This window comes from Lissotriton vulgaris, chromosome 5 (genome assembly GCF_964263255.1).
Source record: "Lissotriton vulgaris chromosome 5, aLisVul1.2, whole genome shotgun sequence".
Taxonomy (NCBI): domain Eukaryota; kingdom Metazoa; phylum Chordata; class Amphibia; order Caudata; family Salamandridae; genus Lissotriton; species Lissotriton vulgaris.
The window spans coordinates 886961584-886981168 of NC_141693.1; the positions used below are offsets into that span (position 1 = coordinate 886961584).

A 19585-nucleotide genomic window follows, 5' to 3' on the forward strand; every position below is an offset into this window, starting at 1 on the left:
CGCTCAGGGAGGGGCTGCTGCAGCCTCTGGAGTCACAGAGAAGTGCGAGCAGCCCCTGGAAGCGGGATGAAAAATAAACGTTCTCGTTTTTATTTAGGACTATTCTTGCCGTCCCGGGATGCTTTTTGGAAAGTAAGAAGTAGGGGAACTGACTGAAAGAATTTTTAGAAGTAGGGGCACGCCGTGCCCTTCCGTCCCCGCCCACTTCTATCACTGATTACACTCAATAACACACAACCCCACTCCACACAATTCAGTAAACTCATTACCACATAATTACTACGCACAACATTCTACCATGCCACATCATTTCACTACGCAAATGCACTCCACGCCACACAATTTCAGGCCACACAATTCCACAACTAGCAATTCCAATCCAACCCACATAATTCCACTACACACCACATGCATACACTCCATAACATATGGCTAAAAGACATTGCCATTTACAATGCCTTTAGCTCTAACTCCAATAAATCCGATACCTATTGCATTTCCAATGCTTGTTTAAATAGTGGCCATTAACATGCGCCTGCTACCTTACATAATGATTATACGCCTACTCCTATAGTTTGATATGGGTGCATGCGTGTTCGACGGCAACAAAGTCCACAAAACGATGAGAGGCGCAGAAGATTAAACACTCCCCCAGGACCACCGGCTGAAGATCCGCACTGAGGCTCCCCCCTGTCACCCCGACATCCCCACCATTGCCTGCCTTACCAACACCGTGCTTGCTCCTGATCCCCCTTTTTGAAATCCACAACCTTCAAAGTAGGCCTCCAGCAGTCCGGGAAACAGTCCCCCTTCGCAAGCGCCACCTCTGCACCCAATGTTCCTGCATCCCCTCCCGTACCATGTGACTCCCCAAACATTACCTACTTAACTAAATTCGAGCCCAAACTCCCTACACTCCACCCACTAACCTCGCTCGCTGAACCCTGTGTAGCACCTCTATTTTGTTTGTCACGAGCGCCGCGCTGTTAGTTATTGTTTGTTTGTTTTTTTCCACCCCTACGCCGGGCTGAAAGAGCTCCTTGTTTTTGCTTTGGGGTACGTTGGTCAGGTTGGGTTTTTCTTTCACACTGGGTACGGGCAGAGCTGCAGAGCAGCTGGCAGTGGGACTTGGAAGGGCAAGTATTCAGAGCCCCGGAGCTGAGCTGAAATAACAGCATTTCTGTGGTCACGCCCCGCACAATAACGGACCAGGTACTTCTACCTGTGATCTTTTTTTCGGTGTCTAAATGTCAGGTCTATTTACATGCAATTATAAGATTTTCTCCTCTAGCTTTCTAACAGCTGCGATATCGACCCAAGGCTCCTTCCGCTTTCTTCCCCTTGTTTTATCTTCTCCCTCGGTCTGTTTTTTTTTAACCACCCGACCTCCTCCCACAGTTCTATGTTCATTTTATCCATCTCCTGCCCTACTCCAGAAGTCGGTTCTTTTCACCCACCCGCACCGTACTCCTGCTGCCTGTTCTTATTGACCACCCTATACCGGACTCTTGCGGTCTGTTCTTACTAACCACCTCCTCGCTCTACTCCCACTGTTCGTTCTTATTAAACTCCAGCTGAGCGTTTTTTTACAACCTCCCCATCCTACTCCCACTCTGTTATTTTTACCCAACCCACTCCTGCTCTCTTCTTTTTACCGAACCCCTGCCCTACTTCCGATGTCAGTTCTTTTCACCCACCCTACTCCCCCTGTCCATTACGGAACCCCTGCCCCCCCCCCCGTCCGTTCTATTTACCCACTCTACTCCATCTGTCTGTGGTTGTGTGTATTTATGTGTGTTCTTTTTACTTACCCACCTGCCCCTCCTCCTACTGTCTTTTCTTTTTACTCCCCCACCCGGCCCTACTCCAACTGTCTGTTCTTTTTACCCACCCCTGTCCTAATCCCGCTGTATGTTTTTTAACCACACCCCACGTGCGCTGTCCATTCTTTCTAACTACACCCCAACCTACTCCGACTGTCTGTTATTTTTACCCATCCCCCGCCCTACTCCCGCTGTCCATTCTTTTTACACACCCGCCTTACTCCTGCTGGACATTCTTTTTACCCTCCCATTCACCCTACTTTTGCTGCCCATTCTTTTTACATACCTACACGCCCTACGCCTACTGTCCATTCTTTTTATACTCCCGCTGCCAGTCCTTTTTACCGACCCGGCCTTTCCCCCACTCCTGCTGTCCGTTCTTTTTAACCATCCTGCTGTATGTTCTTTTTATCCACTTCCCGCCCTCCTTCCACTGTCCGTTTTTTCTTTACCCAATCCCACTCTTCTCCCGCTGTCTGTTCTTAATATCCACCTGGCTGCTCTCCTCCTGCAATATAGATGCGTAGTAAGGCTAGTGGTGGAACAGCTAGAGGTGTTTCTATCTCTCCACCACATGTGGCAGTGCACGTGATGGGATAAGCTGGTTTGTTTCCGTCTTTGCTGCATCTGTAATGGAAGGTGAATAATTGGATTGTGAGGTTTCTTTTTGCCTTTACCATTTCTGTACGGGGAGGATAGCGATGCAACTATGTAGGTTATTTGTATCGCACAACATACAGCAGAGCCATAAGTATAGTAGGTGAGCTTCCAAATTGCTAACCTTGTACAGGCAGATTTAACTGACATGCTAATCTTCATGTGTGCATCTGAAGGCCAGTCCTGGAACAGTCTGTAATGCTGCTGTTGTCATTAGGAGTGAGTCCTGTTCATCATTTTGTCGGTGATACTGGCCCGCTACAGTCATAATAATGTTACTATCATAATGTTGTCTCTTGATTTCTCCACATCCCTGGGTAAACTTGAACAATGGCAGCCCCTTCTTTAAAATGAAATGCGCCTTGCATATACAAGAGTTTCAGCTATTGGCATTGTAAATAATAATACCTTTTATTTAGGTGTTAATTATCAAAACTGATGGATAAAAGGCATTGTCATTTACAATGCCAATAGCTTAAACTCTTGCAAAGGCGAGACCAATTGCATTGCAAAAGCTTGTTTTTATAATTAATTCATTTTGTGTGTATGGCCTTTTTAACCTGAAACAAAGTTGAAAGAATTCATATGTAAATGTGTGTCTCATGCATTGACGGTGACTTCCTAGGAAGTGGAATGATAGACCAGACATCACAAGACAATTGATTTAATCTAGTGGGTTAATTCCAGATGTGATGGTCTCAAAGCAGTGGATGAAGGGGGCTGATCAAAACAAGTCCATGGCTGAAGGGTGCTGATCCAGTGCCCAATCTTTGTTATGAGCCCCAATATAGACCTAGGGAGTTACACAACCTTTTACCTACATCTGTCCTACCATTGTTTTACATAACAGGTCTAATGCTGACCTTTTACCTAGTTAGGTGCTACATGACTAAAGCAATGGGTCTTTCAAACAGCTGTTTGGTTCATTAAATCCATTATCAAATATATATATGTTTTTTCTAAACACAGAGAAAATCCGAGGGCAAACATGCTGTTGCTACATTCCAGGGGTGAGAAGATGTCCCTTTCTCTTTGTGCATCAAAACAATAGCGGCATGATGGGACTAAAAGGTTTCCAGATGTGAGAGATTGAATATACAGAATATGTTGCATACTGGGGATGGTAAAAATAGTAGCCACAATAGAAATAACAGGACAAAATTATGAAGCTCAGTGGAACCAGTTTCTGACACACATTTCAACCGAATATATGTTAATATATCACCTCTATATAATACTGGGGAACACTGTGAACCACGGGAGCAATAACATGAAATAAATGATGCTACTTATGAAATATAAAGTCTGTCAGTGCAGCGGAGGTGGTCGGCTGAGGTGGCGGGATGATTATTTTATAAATTTAGGTCAAAGCACCTATGTAGGCAAGTGAATATATGGATTTCAGTCTTTGAATAAAATGCAATTGAACCTTAAATGCACTAGCAACTGTATGAAAACTAGTCCATATTCACAGTCACTGACATTTTACAATCTAACTTTCTTTCTTTGACAGGATCTTCACCCTGTATAGCAAGTCGCTCCCCCTTGATCTGGCTTGTAGAGTCTGGGATGTCTTCTGCAGGGATGGAGAAGAGTTTTTATTTAGAACTGCTCTTGGAATCCTCAGATTGCATGAAGATATCCTTTTACAGATGGACTTCATTCATATAGCACAGTTTCTCACTAAACTCCCGGAAGACATTGCATCCGAGAAGCTTTTTAGCTGCATTGCAGTAATTCAGATGCACAATAGCAACAAAAAGTGGGCACAGGTGAGTACACTGTAATAGGTACATCTATTCAAGACACCACCATAGAGGGAAACGCAAGAAATAATCAAATAGGTGTCCCTCAGTTTGGCGAATTGTGCAAAGAATGTGAAATACTGACTTACAAACAAACCTGTTACAGCCAGGGAACTAATGAAATGTACTTATGCATTTGTACTGGATTATAAAAAATTATTTTCTACTTCCTTACTTTAATTGAGGGTTTGAGTCTGTGTTCCGTGTCGAAATATGATGTACATAATAAAATATATATTTTTAACATCACAACCAATAAAAAACTCAGAGAGGTCTTACTAAGGAATAAAAACAGAGACTGTACCCTTGAAAACCGATACACTCGGCAGAACCCACCTCTAGCCACAGAGATCTAGCTAGAAGAGATGATTGTATCCTGTGTAACATTGTAGAACATTTGATAGTGCAAAGATCCCATGAGATCCCATCCCAGCAGTAAGACTTGACAACGGATGTAGCTTTATCTGCAGAGCCCCAAGATTTCTTTGCTTTCCTAGGCAACGTTTGCTCTCTGCCTGGGTTCTGTCCCATTAACCAAAGGAACACAGCAAATAGCAATAGTATTAAAGTTCTAAAAAAACATACACAGTATTACTCCGCTTCTTTTGCCACTTTCACAATTCGCATGGTCCAGCTGGCCAATGTTAAACGGCTGCTTATCACAGTACTTTTTGTCTTTTGCATACAATGTTTTCAATTTGAAAAATGTCAAATCTAGTAGTTATTACAACTGAAGCTCAAGTTTATGAAATAGCCCACCAAATCACTCACATGACCATAAAACTGAAACCTAATAATTGAATAAAAACACCAAACCCATATTTATTTTGTTGCTGTTAGTTTATAAAACTATGAACAGCAATAGTATACACTGACTAAAAAATTACGTTATGGTTTCCCAATACCATAACTAATGCTTGAATCTTTTCTGCTAAAGCTACGTTACTAGACCAGCAAATGGCCACTTAACAACACAATTTGTAAGTGTCAAGCTATGCCCCAGATTCGAACCCTTTCTAGATCAAATCACACCCCCACTTGCTAAAAGTTTATACGCTGGATTCAGGTATGGCAATCTACTCCTATGGTTCCCCAGTAACCAGGCTGCTGGGTTATCACCAGAACTATATCCTGCCTGTGCTAGAGTACAAGAGACTGAAGAACATATACTCTTTTTTTTTTTTTTATCAAATACCAACTGATCCGCCGGAGGTGGATCCGACTGACCTGCTTTAGTCAGGCAATACCAGGTTGCCTACAGAATCCTAAAAACAGATACATCCGCGCCAATAGGTTTTTGCAGTTAGTCACTTCTTATTCTTGGCTGTTTTCATCAGAATAGAATTTTCGTGATTTTGGAAATGTTGGTTACTGGAACAAATTAACTGTTTTGTACAGAAGATTACATTTAAATATATATTTTAAGTGGTGTTGCTTCTAATTGGAAGTTTATTTAACTAGAAGCTCATCTGTTTTAGCGTTTTTACTCCGGTTTTTCTTACCTTTCATTTTTATATGTCACCTAAGAACTTTATTATTTTGTTTTAGACTGTAAAATGATGGATTTTTTTGTATACCGTACTTTGATGGTTTAAAGCAAAATAACCGAATAAAGGTATTCTATTATTACTAGATATTACAACTGAAGTTCAAGTTTATGGAATAGCCCACCAAATCACTCACATGGCCATAAAATGGAAACCCAATAATTGAATAAAAACAACACAAGACCCATAATTATTTTGTTGCTGGTAGTTTATAAAACTATGAACAGCAATAGTATACACTGACTAAAAATGACGTTATGGTTTCCCAATACTATAACTAATGCTTGAATCATTTCTGCTAACAATATAATTTGGCACCACATCTGATAAAACCTTAAAAGAACTAAAACACAACCTATCCTTTCTCTGTTGCTCTGCAAACTCAGATCCCCATGTCTTAAACAGTCCTCCTCAGAGCAATGATCCAAAAGTAGACAAATCAAATATTTACCCCTTGCTACCATCAACAGCAAATAACGTTCTTCCTTTGTGGTTTTGATTAGGCCTCTGGCAAATATGGTATAACATTAGTGCTCCATATATGTAAGAAATAGTACCCTTTTCTCCTAAATTGAACAAGTGTGCCTACCTTTAGTAATAGTTAACTCTGTCTGCATATCTTTCAATCATGGTTTGGATCAAGCACTATCAAATGTACATCCTCCATTCTCAACTGCAATATCAATGAGATTCAAAGGCTCTAAAGCTCTCTTTGGCATGGAATTTATTTTTTAAACACATAAAACTGCAAGGGCTGAAAACAACACATGGCTACAGATTCTATAGGGGGTTTAGCGTTCAATCGTCCTAGTAACACAGCCTGCAATATGTATTCATTGAACATTTCATCAGTTACTCCAGCTACCCATGTTCATCAGTCCTCGTCCTTTCACATTCATCACCCTTTTGCACTGTTCTCCTTCTTCCTCAAGATTTTCACCATAATGTTTTATCCTAAGTTTACTTTCCCTTGACTCTACTTGAGCTGGGTAGCAGTTAAAGAAGATCGTTTTTGCGTCTGGGTGTCCGCATAAGATCATACAAACTGACTGTGCTACTCTAGTTCCTGCAGTCTGAACCGGTTGTGTTAATCTTATCTCTGAATTCTCTGTTGAACACTGCTCACTTTTCTGAAACCTTTTCACATACCTGCTCCAGGTTATATCCCATTGCATGCATTTCCTAAGCTTGTGACTGCCAGAGCTTCAACCACCTTGCAAGTTAAGTACATGGTTGTTCAGTAGTGCTGATGTTGGCCACCAGCCCACATTGCTAAATTCACATGTGCTGTGAAAAATCAGTGTTCCCTAAAGAGCGAGTTAACTAAATGACCAACACCCACTCAGCCAGACTAGTGACAGTCCAGGGATACATTTTTGAGCCCTCACTACACAAATATTTGCTTAAAATGACCACTGGAACGCAAACTCAGTTCGATTTGGAAAAGAGTAAAGTCTTAATTGCTTTTCTCAACTTACAATGTTGTAGTTTAAAGACATTAATGAAACCGTATTATCTTTTAGCACAGATTGACACTGTGTCATGAGGTTCCCTAGTTGGCCTCTCCTGGGCAGATGCATCCAATAACAAGCATTTGCAATGCAATAGGTCTCGTATTTATGCGAGATTAAGCTATTGGCGTTGTAAATGACGGCCTATTATTTTTGCTTTTTAAAACCTAAAAGGCATTGTTATTAACAATGCCACTAGCTTAAACTCGCGTAAATCCGAGACCTGTTGCACTGCAAATCCTTGCTTAAGTTTAAAGCTGAGGGTGGCTTTGCTTCAAGGACACCGCGCTCGTGTTTTTTTTTTTTTTACTTTAACACGGAGTGTGGTGTCCATGAAGCAGGCGTAGTGCTCGTTGTTAAAGTTTTTAAAATAAGAAAAGAAACCGAGCATAGTGTCCTTGAAGCGGCACCGCGCTCAGCTTTAAAGTAAGTAAATAAATAAAAAGAAACCGAGCGCGGTGTCCCTGAAGCGGGCACAGCGCTCATTACGAAAGAAATGAAATAAACAGAGCACAGTGTCCCTCAAGTGGGCGCCGCACTCAATATAAAAGTTAAATATAAATAAATAAACTGTGTAGTGTTCCTAACGCAGGCCCCGCGCTCTGGATACAAATACAATAAAATAGTAACCGTCATTGTCCCCATCAGTACCCATAAACAAAATAGTTCTGACCCCCTAGATAAAGCTGACCTTGTAATGAGACAAGTAAAAGGTCCAGTCATCATGGGCGGTAACAAATGATGACAAGACCGTAACAAGGAGGGACTAACAAGCCTTATAATGAATCGGAAGCCAGCATTTACCAAGGACAATGACACCAGTCAATGAAAAGTATGGACGGAGAGTGGGCGAGGCTTCTACAGCATACTAGACTACTACTTGCCTCGCAGAGCGAGCAGGTAATGCGCGCTGCCGCTAGTCTCGACCTAAAAAGGGTGAAACAGGCAAATCTAATAGTTACCTTAACAAATCTGCAAATAATTTCTAGACTTGGCCTGGATACATTAGTCCTCTGTAGCACTCAGAACTATTACAATCTCATCAGAATAATTATGTGCTGAGAGTGTGTTATTTCAGAAATTGGCCTTCTGGAAAACGAAGTACTGCCCACACTAAACATAGTGCCAAGAGAATGAACCATCATCAAAAATAGTGCTATTGTAAAATAAAAATATTAAATAGTCCGTCTCATGCTTTTACCTAGATTTCTAGTTTGCACCTAGTTGACAGAACACGATGACCTGTACCATAGAAAACGTAAGCCAGGAAATAGTCCTTGTACCTATTTTTGTGCCTACTTTTGTAGCAATCCATATCAAAGATTTGGTTGTTGGCACCTATGTTTTGGATTTTCTATTGGTGCGTTTGGCTGCACTTGGCTAGCGCATATTTTTTGGTCATGTGTATTACATATAGGTATGCTGATATGAAAATGTGTATTGCAGGTGCACATGGGCTTTGGGCCTTGCACAGCATTTGACTGCATATGTGCAAAAGCATCATCTTTCTAGCACATTGTAACAAAGATTTGCCCTATTGAGTTGCCATCAAGCCTTTGTTGCGGTCTTGAAGCACATGCCTCAAATTGTAAGTGCACATACATTGGCAGTTTGTTTTTAGTGGAGCTGCACAAATGCGGGTCAGGTCAAATGTTTGCACTACTGTAGTTATGGCATCAGACAATGCACTAGGGTCACACAGGTAATGCTTTGTGATCACACGCTGTCTGTGTGACCTATTGAGATCTGTGACACGTAACCCCTTTATGACTGGTATGATGGACAAATCATTGTATTTGCTTGATTTTTCTTTTATTTCTAATGATCTACTAATAAAAAAAATCTCAGGGCACTTTTAATTTTTTATGCATCATGTCCCATACAGTGTTTATTTTCCACGTGTTCAGGTTCCTTAATTGGTTTATTAATTGCATTTATTGATTTTAATCCACACCTCCCTCTGTTTTCGTTGATTGCAGGACATAATGAGCATTTCCTCCATCAAGTAAGGCAAGCTTTTAAAATCAGTGTTGCAAATGCAAAATTAGCCAGTGTCTCTGTATGCATAGTATTTTAACGCTGGCGTAAACCAGTCCTCACCCTTCCGGCCCACCGGGGACAGGTTCCCGCTATGGTCAGTCCGGCCCTGGTTTTGCGGGTCTCAAATTATGCTCCGATACAGGACCATAAGAGTCTCAAAGATCACAAAATACCAGCACAGTAGTGCTTCTTATAATAAAATGCAAGTTTCACAAATTTTGTACCTACTGTTTTAAAAAATTTTTTTAAACAAGAACGTATTTCCAGTTTAAAATAACCCATCTAACACTACAAAAAGTCACAGAATAGCCTTCTCATTTTGGTACACATACACAATTTAAGTCATCACTTCAAGGTCACATATAATCATAAAAACACTAATTTATTATCCTCTTTCATTTATATATTACTAAATACTCTGCAGATCCATGTAAAGTGTCCATACCTAAACCCTGGCAGAATAATTAAACATAACGTGTAAAATGTCTGTAGCTGAACCATTACTTTTTGCATTTCTTGGGACACGAAATCAGCCACTTGTTGCCCCGGAGGCAGCAAGGTGCCTAAACCCATAAAATATCTCATTACCTGGAGCAGAATTGGCAACCGAGTGCCCAGCCAAGATTTATGTCGCTGTACACCCACAAGATGTCCTTGTTTCCGGAGGTTTGGGAATTGAGAGGAGAAATAATGTAAATTATGTTCACGACCCAAAAAATAAATATTTGCTTGCATTCTTCAAATTTCGTGGGCACTTTTGTAAAAAGTGCCGCCTTTTTGCAAAACTGCCAATTTCTCAATTTTGGGGGCAAATCGTGAAATCCTGGAGGGTCTGTTCAGTGTTTACCTGATCAACCATTGTTGTTTAGTCCCGGTTGTCATGTGTTTAAAAAAATTTTTGAATCACATGTTCAGCGCCCTAGCCCAAGCTATTTGTAATGTCTCAGTGAGACCTACACTTGGTCTTAATGTTCTACATGAACGCACACTTCGAGCCAGTGCATAGCTGTTCTTTGACTCTTGGTACTAAAAACTGTCTTCCTCATTGTGATTATGTTGTTATGCAGCAAGATTGAACTTAGTCAGTTCAACTTTTTGGTATCAGTCTTACACCACCTTCTTTTTTGGACAGATTGGTACAGAAGATTAGGGCAGCCTTCCTACCTTAGGTTGTAACTCCTTTCCAGTTGGGACAGTCAGTTCTCTGCCAGTGGTTTTTGCTCCAAATCGCCCGTGAGGGAGGCGTGGGGCACTCCATTGACTGGACCATCAGAGGGCTCTGAGCTTTCACATTGACAGCTCAAAAGACGATTGTGTGGATGGTCAGCTCTTTGTTGGTGTCTCTGGAACAAAGCAAGGGAAGGCTATGCAAAAGAGGAACCTGTCAAAATGAATAGTCCTCTGTCTCAAAATCTGCAACGTGCAGTCCCAAAAAAAAACCTTAATGGCCTGTGGGCCCATGTCATAAGGGTCCAGTCTGCCACATTGAATTGGTGCGAAGGATACCTGTTTTAGATGAGTTCTAATCCTTCGTCCTTGGCCTCCTATATTTGAAATGCCTCTGCATATATCAGATGTAAATGGGATTTAGTGATAATGGATATTTCTACTTTGCTGTTTGGGGCATCACTACTTTAGCAGTTACAGGTTTTTAATGACATTTGTCCCTAGGTAGAAATTGACTGCGTCTCTGCAAAAGAGTCAGTGCCCCCAACAGAAAGAATGAATTCCTATTCTTCTAAATGTACACCATAAGTGTTAGCTTGCTCTGAACCATAGCGGGTATATTGCTAGTTCAACTGGCGTTGAAGTCCTGGTAGAGAATGATACTGCTTCTTCTTGTGGTGAATTAGTGTCTTTGTTCTCCCATAGGTTTTCTTTGTCTGGATATTCCTATGCATCATCGTCCTGCCCTCGAAACTTTTTTTTAAACAGTTTGATTTTTCTTCAGCTGGAAATCTTCCATTATGTATGCACTTATACAGTAATCTTTTGTACATATGTTTATAATCATTACATATGCAACCAATATCTGCGCTATTGCAGTTTTCTTAATATTCTATATTATCCAGATAGGAAACACACCTGTTTCATACTTTTACAGGCATAGCTATTGGAAACAAACAACAAAGCCAATACTCCACTAGAACAATCCATATACTGTGTATATAGTACGGTATTCTATCTAAAATGGCGGGGTTGATTACACTAGTCAACGGGTACACTATCCTGCTCGGTTAGTAAATTCCAGAGTGAAAGGGCCTATTCCAACCTCTGTCCAACACCTCACTGTGCATCATACTATATAATGAAACATTGACCCTCAGACACATCTCTATTGAGGAGCGGCAGATTTCATTCTGTGTTATCTGTTGTGGGTCAACCCTTTAGTATTCACTCAGGACTCCTCAACCCGCACTTTGCTTCTGTTTTCAATGCTCCCCTCTTACACTCTGCCCACTTAAGCACCCTCTTTCTCAACTTCCAAATACTAAGCTTTGCTGATGTTTTCCAGTACATAGAAATTTGATGGCATTCCAGAATCCATTCTAGGTCTGTAAGTCTAGAGGTGGTAACATCAGACTTGGTTGTGGGCAAAAGTCCAGGTAGGCAACCTGCTTAAGTTTTATTAATATTCCTGCCTGTAGATTCATCGACGAGTCGCACCTCTGTATCCCAATAATTTGTCAGTGAAGGACAATCCAACAACATATGATCAAAATTAGCACCCTCAGTATTACACTTTGACACATGCGCATTTGGAAACAGAAGTTTAATTCTTTAAGGACAGTTATACTCTGTGGAAATAATAATACTGAAACAATAGGAACGTTGCATACATAGAGGACTGAGATGTAGACTTCAAGAGATTGTTCCACTCACCATCTATCAGTACCATTCCCAAGTCGTCAGACCATTGATCTCGCAACCCATTCAGCTTATTTTTGGTCTTGGTGTGGAGCACTATTTATAGTAGAAATATTGCTCTAACTCTACCATTTATAGTGCATATTTTGTTAAGGTGAGCTCTGTAACGGAGGTTCTAATAATCTGCACTTCCAGTTAAGCCATATTTTAGCCACTACAGCCTCATAACAAAATGATGTGCAGGGAGCTCTTGTTGTCCACTAATTCCTGAAAGTATCTGATTTTACCATCCCCAAACAACTAGACTGTGGCCATTCCCCTTCTCTCTCAATCATGCAACCCCCTCCAGTTACCTTCATGTGAAAGCGCTAATAAAACTGATCGGCCGTTCATGTGTATATGTGAGTTGAGTGTGTGTTCTCTTAAGAGCTGTAGACCACGCATATCGAAGCATGTTAAACAAAAGCCGCTCTGAGTGAATTTTAATTTGCAAAATGGGTCAAGCAACAAGTTCAGTATTCTGGTTTGTGCAGATATCTGCAATTCTCAGATACTCCCAGACCACCACTGTATATCTCGTCATCTTGCAGCCCATTTCAGCTGCGCGGAGAGATAGCACAACTCCATATCATGGACTTCCAACCCTCCTTCATCGGAGAGTAGTTCAAGTTTGGCAAGATCAGTCCTATGTCTCTTCCCGCCACAGATAAGTTATAGTTGCAAACTGTTGATAACCCATACCTACAACTGTTTTTGAGTTATTGAAAGTGTGTCAAAAAATAGCCTAGAGAGGAAGATCATTTTTGAGAAAGCAGTCCTACACATTCGAAGCACAGTCTGGAGCCATATTGCAGCTGATAGCTCTGTTCAGGCAATGCAGCCGTACGGAGCCCTACCCATAAGTGAATTCAGTCTCCAGGCTGTGATCCAACTCCAGCCCAGAAGAACATATGGAGACCGACCACTTAATCATGGGGGCGACAGCAGTTGACATCGCCCGAGGCACCTTCTAGGCTCCTGTCCTCGCAAATCCATCCTTAACTTCCCCTCCCCACTCCATTGCATGGAGTTTTCCTCAAAGCCCCTTCAGTCAGTATTCAGTCTACAGATTTGCTCATCTATCTTAATGCTCCGAGGAGACTGGAGCCACCCGGTGCAGTGTTGAACTTACTTCTGGGCAATAAACATGTAGAGGGGCGAGGGCCCCCTTCCAAGCAGCCAACAGCCATGCTGTGTAGCTCGCAACACATCTCCATCCCGTAACACCAGTAGATCTCCTGTGTTCCAATACGTTAGTCCTGGGTCCCAACTCACGACCAAGGACCTGGAGAGCTGTATCAGTCTCCAGGCAGTCCACCACGCCCCTGGTGTTCTCAGGTGCTGAATATAGTATCCCAACTACCACGTCCAGTGTCCTGGAACTACCAAAGAGCTTTTGAAAACTGCTCCTTACTCCATGACCTCTAGCTCCACCCGCAGTGTTCATCCCTTAAAGTTCATTAGCATCATCTGCCCAATGGCAAAATCCTCCCCATGAGAATAAAATAATGTAGGTAGAATTGGGTTTTTCGATTGGTGCTCAAGTGATTTAACGTAACCATAACTATGCATGTGCTGTCACCTCCTTTGTAATATTTATATGAACTATGATATTAAACATGCCCTACAGTGTTTAAGAGGAGATGAAATATGAGAGGAGATGCCTTCGGCAATTTCAAATAAATATTGTTTATTGACTTAAGCATTAATCGTGGCTAAGAGGCATAAGTAACCATGTGTGGTTGATGGAATTGCTTGACAGATATAGACAAGTGCGATTTGCATTTAAAAAATACACAATTATAATCTTATTCAGAGACTGAACCAAAACTGAGCAAAGCTGGAAGTTGTTTAACATATATATTGCACTTTTTACCAGTGCCATTACCAATAATATTTGGAATGGGACATGCAGAATTTATACTCCTTTACAAGTAAACCTACGAAAGAAGATATATCAACTGCCCTACACCTCTTTTATGTCCCTGCACCAGTAACGACAAAGGGACCACCATAGGTTAAGCATTCAACTAGTATACCTCCCTCCCTAGTCACACTTCATGTGTTTTCCTGCTGCACTGCGCTCAATCTTTTCTCTGTTTTAATGATGACCTCCTCTGACATTGTAGTGCTAATTGTAGTTCAAATTTCCATTGAAATACTTTAGACTTAAGGGGTTATTTGAATGGTCTTCACAGCATACGGTCATTCATTTTTAATGAAAATGAATATTAAATCTGGTCAGACACGCATTTTACATAGTTTCCATCAATATTGACAATTTTGTAGCTGTGGCCCTCTGCATATCTCGTTGACTTCAGTGGAATGCATTCACTACAATGCTGGCCAAGAGCTTCCAAAGGTCTGGCTTCCCTATTTATTGATTGGTGATCTTGGGGTGTGTGGGTGTGATTTTTTGAGTTAGTAACGGTGGAAATGAGTCAAATGGTAGGTTTGTTGATCATTTATTTGATCCATTTAAGATATTTGAATGGCATGGACCTAGCTACTGGGGCAACATAACACTTCTTATAAAACAGTATCTGTGGAGTAAGAGAAATCTTGGAGAGAGTGAGAAAGGTAGAGATGGGTAGACTGGTAAACCATTACAGTACATCAGTTGCGTCTAAATCTTTCTAGAAGGACACCTCGTTGTTTTTTAGCCTTGAACTATAAGGGGAGATGGTTTGAGAGCCTCAGTGGTTTCTATGAGAAGGACAGGTTTATTTTTTAGGCCTATATATTATTCAGGATTTCCAGTATGAGATTATATCTAATTTAAGCATATCTTTAACGTCAAGTTAGGTGCAGATTATCTTCGGGTAGCAGTGGGAGGCCCACATATGATTTGTATACGTTGCATTCCATTTTGAAGTGAAATAGACTTTCCTAGAATGGTCAGTGAAGGTCCATTAGAATCGTTGCAACATTATTTGGTTTCTTAGCACCCATTAGAAAGGCGGACTGCTATAGAAAATGTAGCCTTCAGAGGTGCTGTAGTTGATTTGGGGAAGACCAAAGTGTAACATTGCTGCAATCTCAATTGGAAAAAAACAGTGATTGAATCTTTTGTTCTGAAATCTTTAAGGTGACTGGATAATGTCAACTTCCTTATGAGATGGCATGAAAAGGAAATATTATTATTTTTTTTAATTTTGAGACGTTGAGTTCTATTTCGTTTTTAGTCAGTGATGTTACTAAGTGATGTGGACCAATGCTGGCGAGACATCAAGTTCTACAAGTGCCCAAAACATTTTGTAACTTAATAATAACGTTTTTGGAGTGTAGGAGGTGGGAATCCGTTTTGGAATTTGAGATTTGGAAGTACAGTTGTGTATCATCTGCATTTTGATGTATGGCAAACATTTTAACTTGCCGCATTGAGTATAGTGGATTCTTGCAGTTGTTGAAGATGGAGATCGAAAGGATAGAGCCTTGAAGATACTGCATTTACTTCATTGGACGGGTGGATGGTTTACTTCATTGGACGGGTGGATGGGTTGGGGACGTAGGTGATCAGGTGCATGGATGGTGAGTGCATGAATGAGCGAGTGCATTTATGCATTGTTAAATAACTATTTGGATAGGTGGATAGATTGCTTGATGGATGGATGGATGGATATGTGGGTCCGTTGTGGACAAATAGTTGGATAGTGATTGTATGATGTATTGTTGAAGGTGTGTATGGAGGAGTGGATGGATAAATAGGTATAACAATTAGTGGGTGCATGGATGGCAGTAGTATATTGTTGGCAGGAGGATATCCTCCACTCATTTGCTCGCTCGGTTTACATCCACGCTCCCAGTTACCGATCCGTCTACAAATGCCCAGTCACCTAGTCTCATAACTCTCATTGAGTGACTCACCCACACTACAACCATACACAAATAAATACAAACTTGCCTCTTAATTACCTAGCACTTTCACTATTAATAAGCCAGGTTTGTTAGCTTTCCCAGTGCTGGTTTTACTTTATATACAAAGAATGTGGAGGGAACACGCACGTAAAAGAATAATTCAGTACAGATCTGTTATTGTGGTACCCATTTTTTTCTTATTAGTGCGAAAATTTCCGCATTAAATAACAATTTTTTTGTCGTTTCAGGTTTTTACATCATTAATAAAATGTAACAAAGAAGATTGGAATCATAGCCCAGCACTGAAAAGCTAAACTTTTATTAGGAGGTACCGCATGTGCAGAAACCACTTGGATTAAAATAAAAGGGACCTTTCATATCGTGCTGCTTATCAACCACTACAGAAATGTGTGATTGGGAGATAGAAACGCGTTCCAGTTGGAATGCAACAGGAAACGACTGACTAATGGACTGATTTCCTTTGTTCCAGTATTATGAAGCATAAAGATTGTTTGGCACTAATACAGGTCGTGTTGGTGTGTCATTCTAGTTTAATAGAACATGTAATGCAATAATAATTTGTAATAAACGTTTTACTGGTACATATGGTTTGGTTTTTAAACCATGTTTTATAACAAACCAAATGTCCAGTTTTTTACTGTAAATTTTTATTACTGACTTGTGAACTGCATCTTAAACCAAGGATTGGTACACATTTCACTTAGTCTACCTTTTCGGAAACTCTGAAAACAAAAGTAACTGTGGACCAAACGCATTTAAACGTCATTGTATATTTCAGATAACAAATTTTTCAAGTTCTTACTTGGATCAATTCTTTAATTTGTTTCGGTGATTTTGATATTTGTGGTGGTTTACTCAGGAAACCGGGAGTATTTGGTTACTTAAATGTACAGTATGTTGTCCCTTCTAAGATATGTGCTGGTTGTACTTATTTGAACATCACATTTGCTACCAGCTTTTTCATATTTGTCTGTGGTGAAATAGGTAGCAAAGGGGCACATAACACTCCATTTCAAAAAGTCACTATTGATGCCAAATTATGTGGTGTTCATGTTTATTGCTATGTAAAGGAACTGTCCATTTTCATATAATATGCTAAAATTTGCAAGCTGTGGGAAGCAAATTAAGGTGTGTGTTTGCAATCAAATTATTGGATTTTCCCTCTGATAATAGAATATACAGAATGGTTCATGGTCAAAAGATGGCTGTAAGGAACAGTTTTACTGATGTGCTTTCATTTAATTTGAAATAATGAACTTTGTGTCACTGTCCTGCTGCTTAACATAACCCGAATGCATCATTCACAATTAACTTTTTGAGGATAAAACAAGAATGCACTACTTTATTTAATAGGGGGCGATGTAAAGTGGCAAATGTTTAGGCATACCTTCAGATTCTGAAGTATGTCCATTCTAATCTGAAAGCTTCAAGGTGGTAAAGGAAAAGTATACTGACAGTATATTTTCCTGCAGTTTTAAGTATTGGTAACATGAAGTCATCCTCAAGATCAAGAATGTGACCAATGACCGTGATCAAATGCTTGAGAACACTATTATAGGTCTATGTTCACCCTTGGAAAATAATTTTGAATTTGTCGTTACACAAGTGTTCCTTGTTCTGTCTTCATTTTTGACAGTTTATGGAGTGAGTGGTGTCTGTGAACTAACAAGTTTCTATACACTACCTAGCTAACTTCCTGGAGCCTATACTTTGTTGGCTGATTCCGTTCCACGTAGCAGAAAAACTCCATAGTGTTACATTTTACAAATGGGAAGAGCAGGCGTTTATAAATTCTTGCAGTATATTAAACGTACAATGTGAGCGTCACTGGAAAAAACTGTTGTCTTGGTCTAAATGAACCAGAGCAGTAGCAGTGTTCTCTTTCCCACCACTTCCCCCAGCAAGTGCCTCAGCTCTGCTATGTAAGGATCCCCCTGCACCGGGGTAGGATGGGAACTAGTACAACAGGTTTGTGTTGGCATTTATGTGAACAAGTGCCTTCTGCACGGAATGTTTGCAGTGTGGGGCTTCAGTGAAGCATGCATATATTGGTATAGTGTAAAGTGAACTGAATCGCATTTTTAGAGTCAACTACCAGTTATCGATTTCTTTGACACCGTGTGCTCTGCATTCAGCTGGTGGCCTATATCTGAAATGACTCTTGAACCAGAAGCCAAACTTGAGAAATTTTGTTGCCCCTAACATCACTATTTCTTCAATCAAGAGGTTGCAGAGTCTTCACTTTCTTGTGTAAAGCCTCCTGTTGGCCAGTGTAACATACATAGCAGCGTTCAACTTACTTGTATTAATGCTTTAAACTGTGATACTATGAGTTCTTACTTTAACCATTTATTTCTGTGGGGTATTTTCTTTTTGTGGACTTCAATTTAGGTTCACTCCATCTGACTTGTCCTCTCATAATGAAGGCAAGCCGTAATTTCCCTAATGCCTAAAATACCCTTCCTAGTAAGTAAACATTGTAAAAGGCACTCCATCCCAAGTGTGTATGAGTTGCCGTCCAGGATGATTTAATAGTAAGTGAACAAGTTTCATACGGATGGAATATGGTTTATATCACAGTTTCTGCAGATAACATCATCGCCACCCGCCATTCCACAAAGCTCTCTTGTACTTTGCCCATTCCATGAAGAACATGGGGCAATAAATGGCATGGAGCATGACTTTTTTTTTTTCTTTTTTTTTTAATTGGTCTTCAGTTTAGAGCAATTATATTCATGGGTTCTCTGCAAGAATTATAGTTTAGGTAATGGTGATCTGCGAGAATATTGATCCATAGTGTTTTACAAGGCCATCAGTTGTCATTTCGGGGTTGTTGAGCATTTAAGTAGAATAGCATAACATTGTTTAAACATAATTTATATGGTACATGTTGGTTACAGTTTGTTTTGTAAGTTATAACTACGTACCTGTATGAATACACTATTCATGTAACATTGTAAAATGTATACGTTGCTACCTGAATTATGCCTTTAATTTATATATTCCTCACTGTGCTTCCATTTGTTATTTCTCTGTACTTTTTGGTGTTTCATTGTACAGTTTTCTTACTTTTCAGATATAAACATGTACATAAAAATTGTAAATAGAAGGGATTTAGCCTTCTTTTAAGACCACTAGTAGCGGTTTTTATGTAAATAAAACTTGGAAACCAAGCTCAGTCCTTACATCGAATTATTGTGTGTTGATATCACTTTATTCTTTTCTGGCATGTTAGTGAATTGTTTAACCAACAAACTGTCAGAAGTTGAATTATGTTAATAATTAGGTAGCGGGTGACCCCTACCAATGTAATAAACACCATCATGTTGTGTCCAAACACAGTTCTGAGGAAATCTCTGCTAGCTATGGCACAAGCAGTAGGCAGTCCCTATAAAGCCATGTTCAGTTCACCCAGT

General features: G+C 40.3%; 1 protein-coding gene across 3 annotated transcripts in view; it reads left to right on the forward strand.

Moving 5' to 3' along the window:
* TBC1D12 (TBC1 domain family member 12) overlaps window positions 1–19342 on the forward strand; it is a 306314-nt gene extending 286972 nt beyond the window's left edge. For all 3 annotated transcript variants that reach the window (XM_086922463.1, XM_086922464.1, XM_086922465.1), the window contains 2 exons: window positions 3994–4252; window positions 16397–19342. In XM_086922463.1, the coding sequence (XP_086778589.1) occupies window positions 3994–4252; window positions 16397–16462 (325 nt within the window). In that variant the 3' untranslated portion in view covers window positions 16463–19342. The remainder of the gene's footprint in view (window positions 1–3993; window positions 4253–16396) is intronic.
* The last annotated feature ends 243 nt before the right edge of the window (window positions 19343–19585 follow it).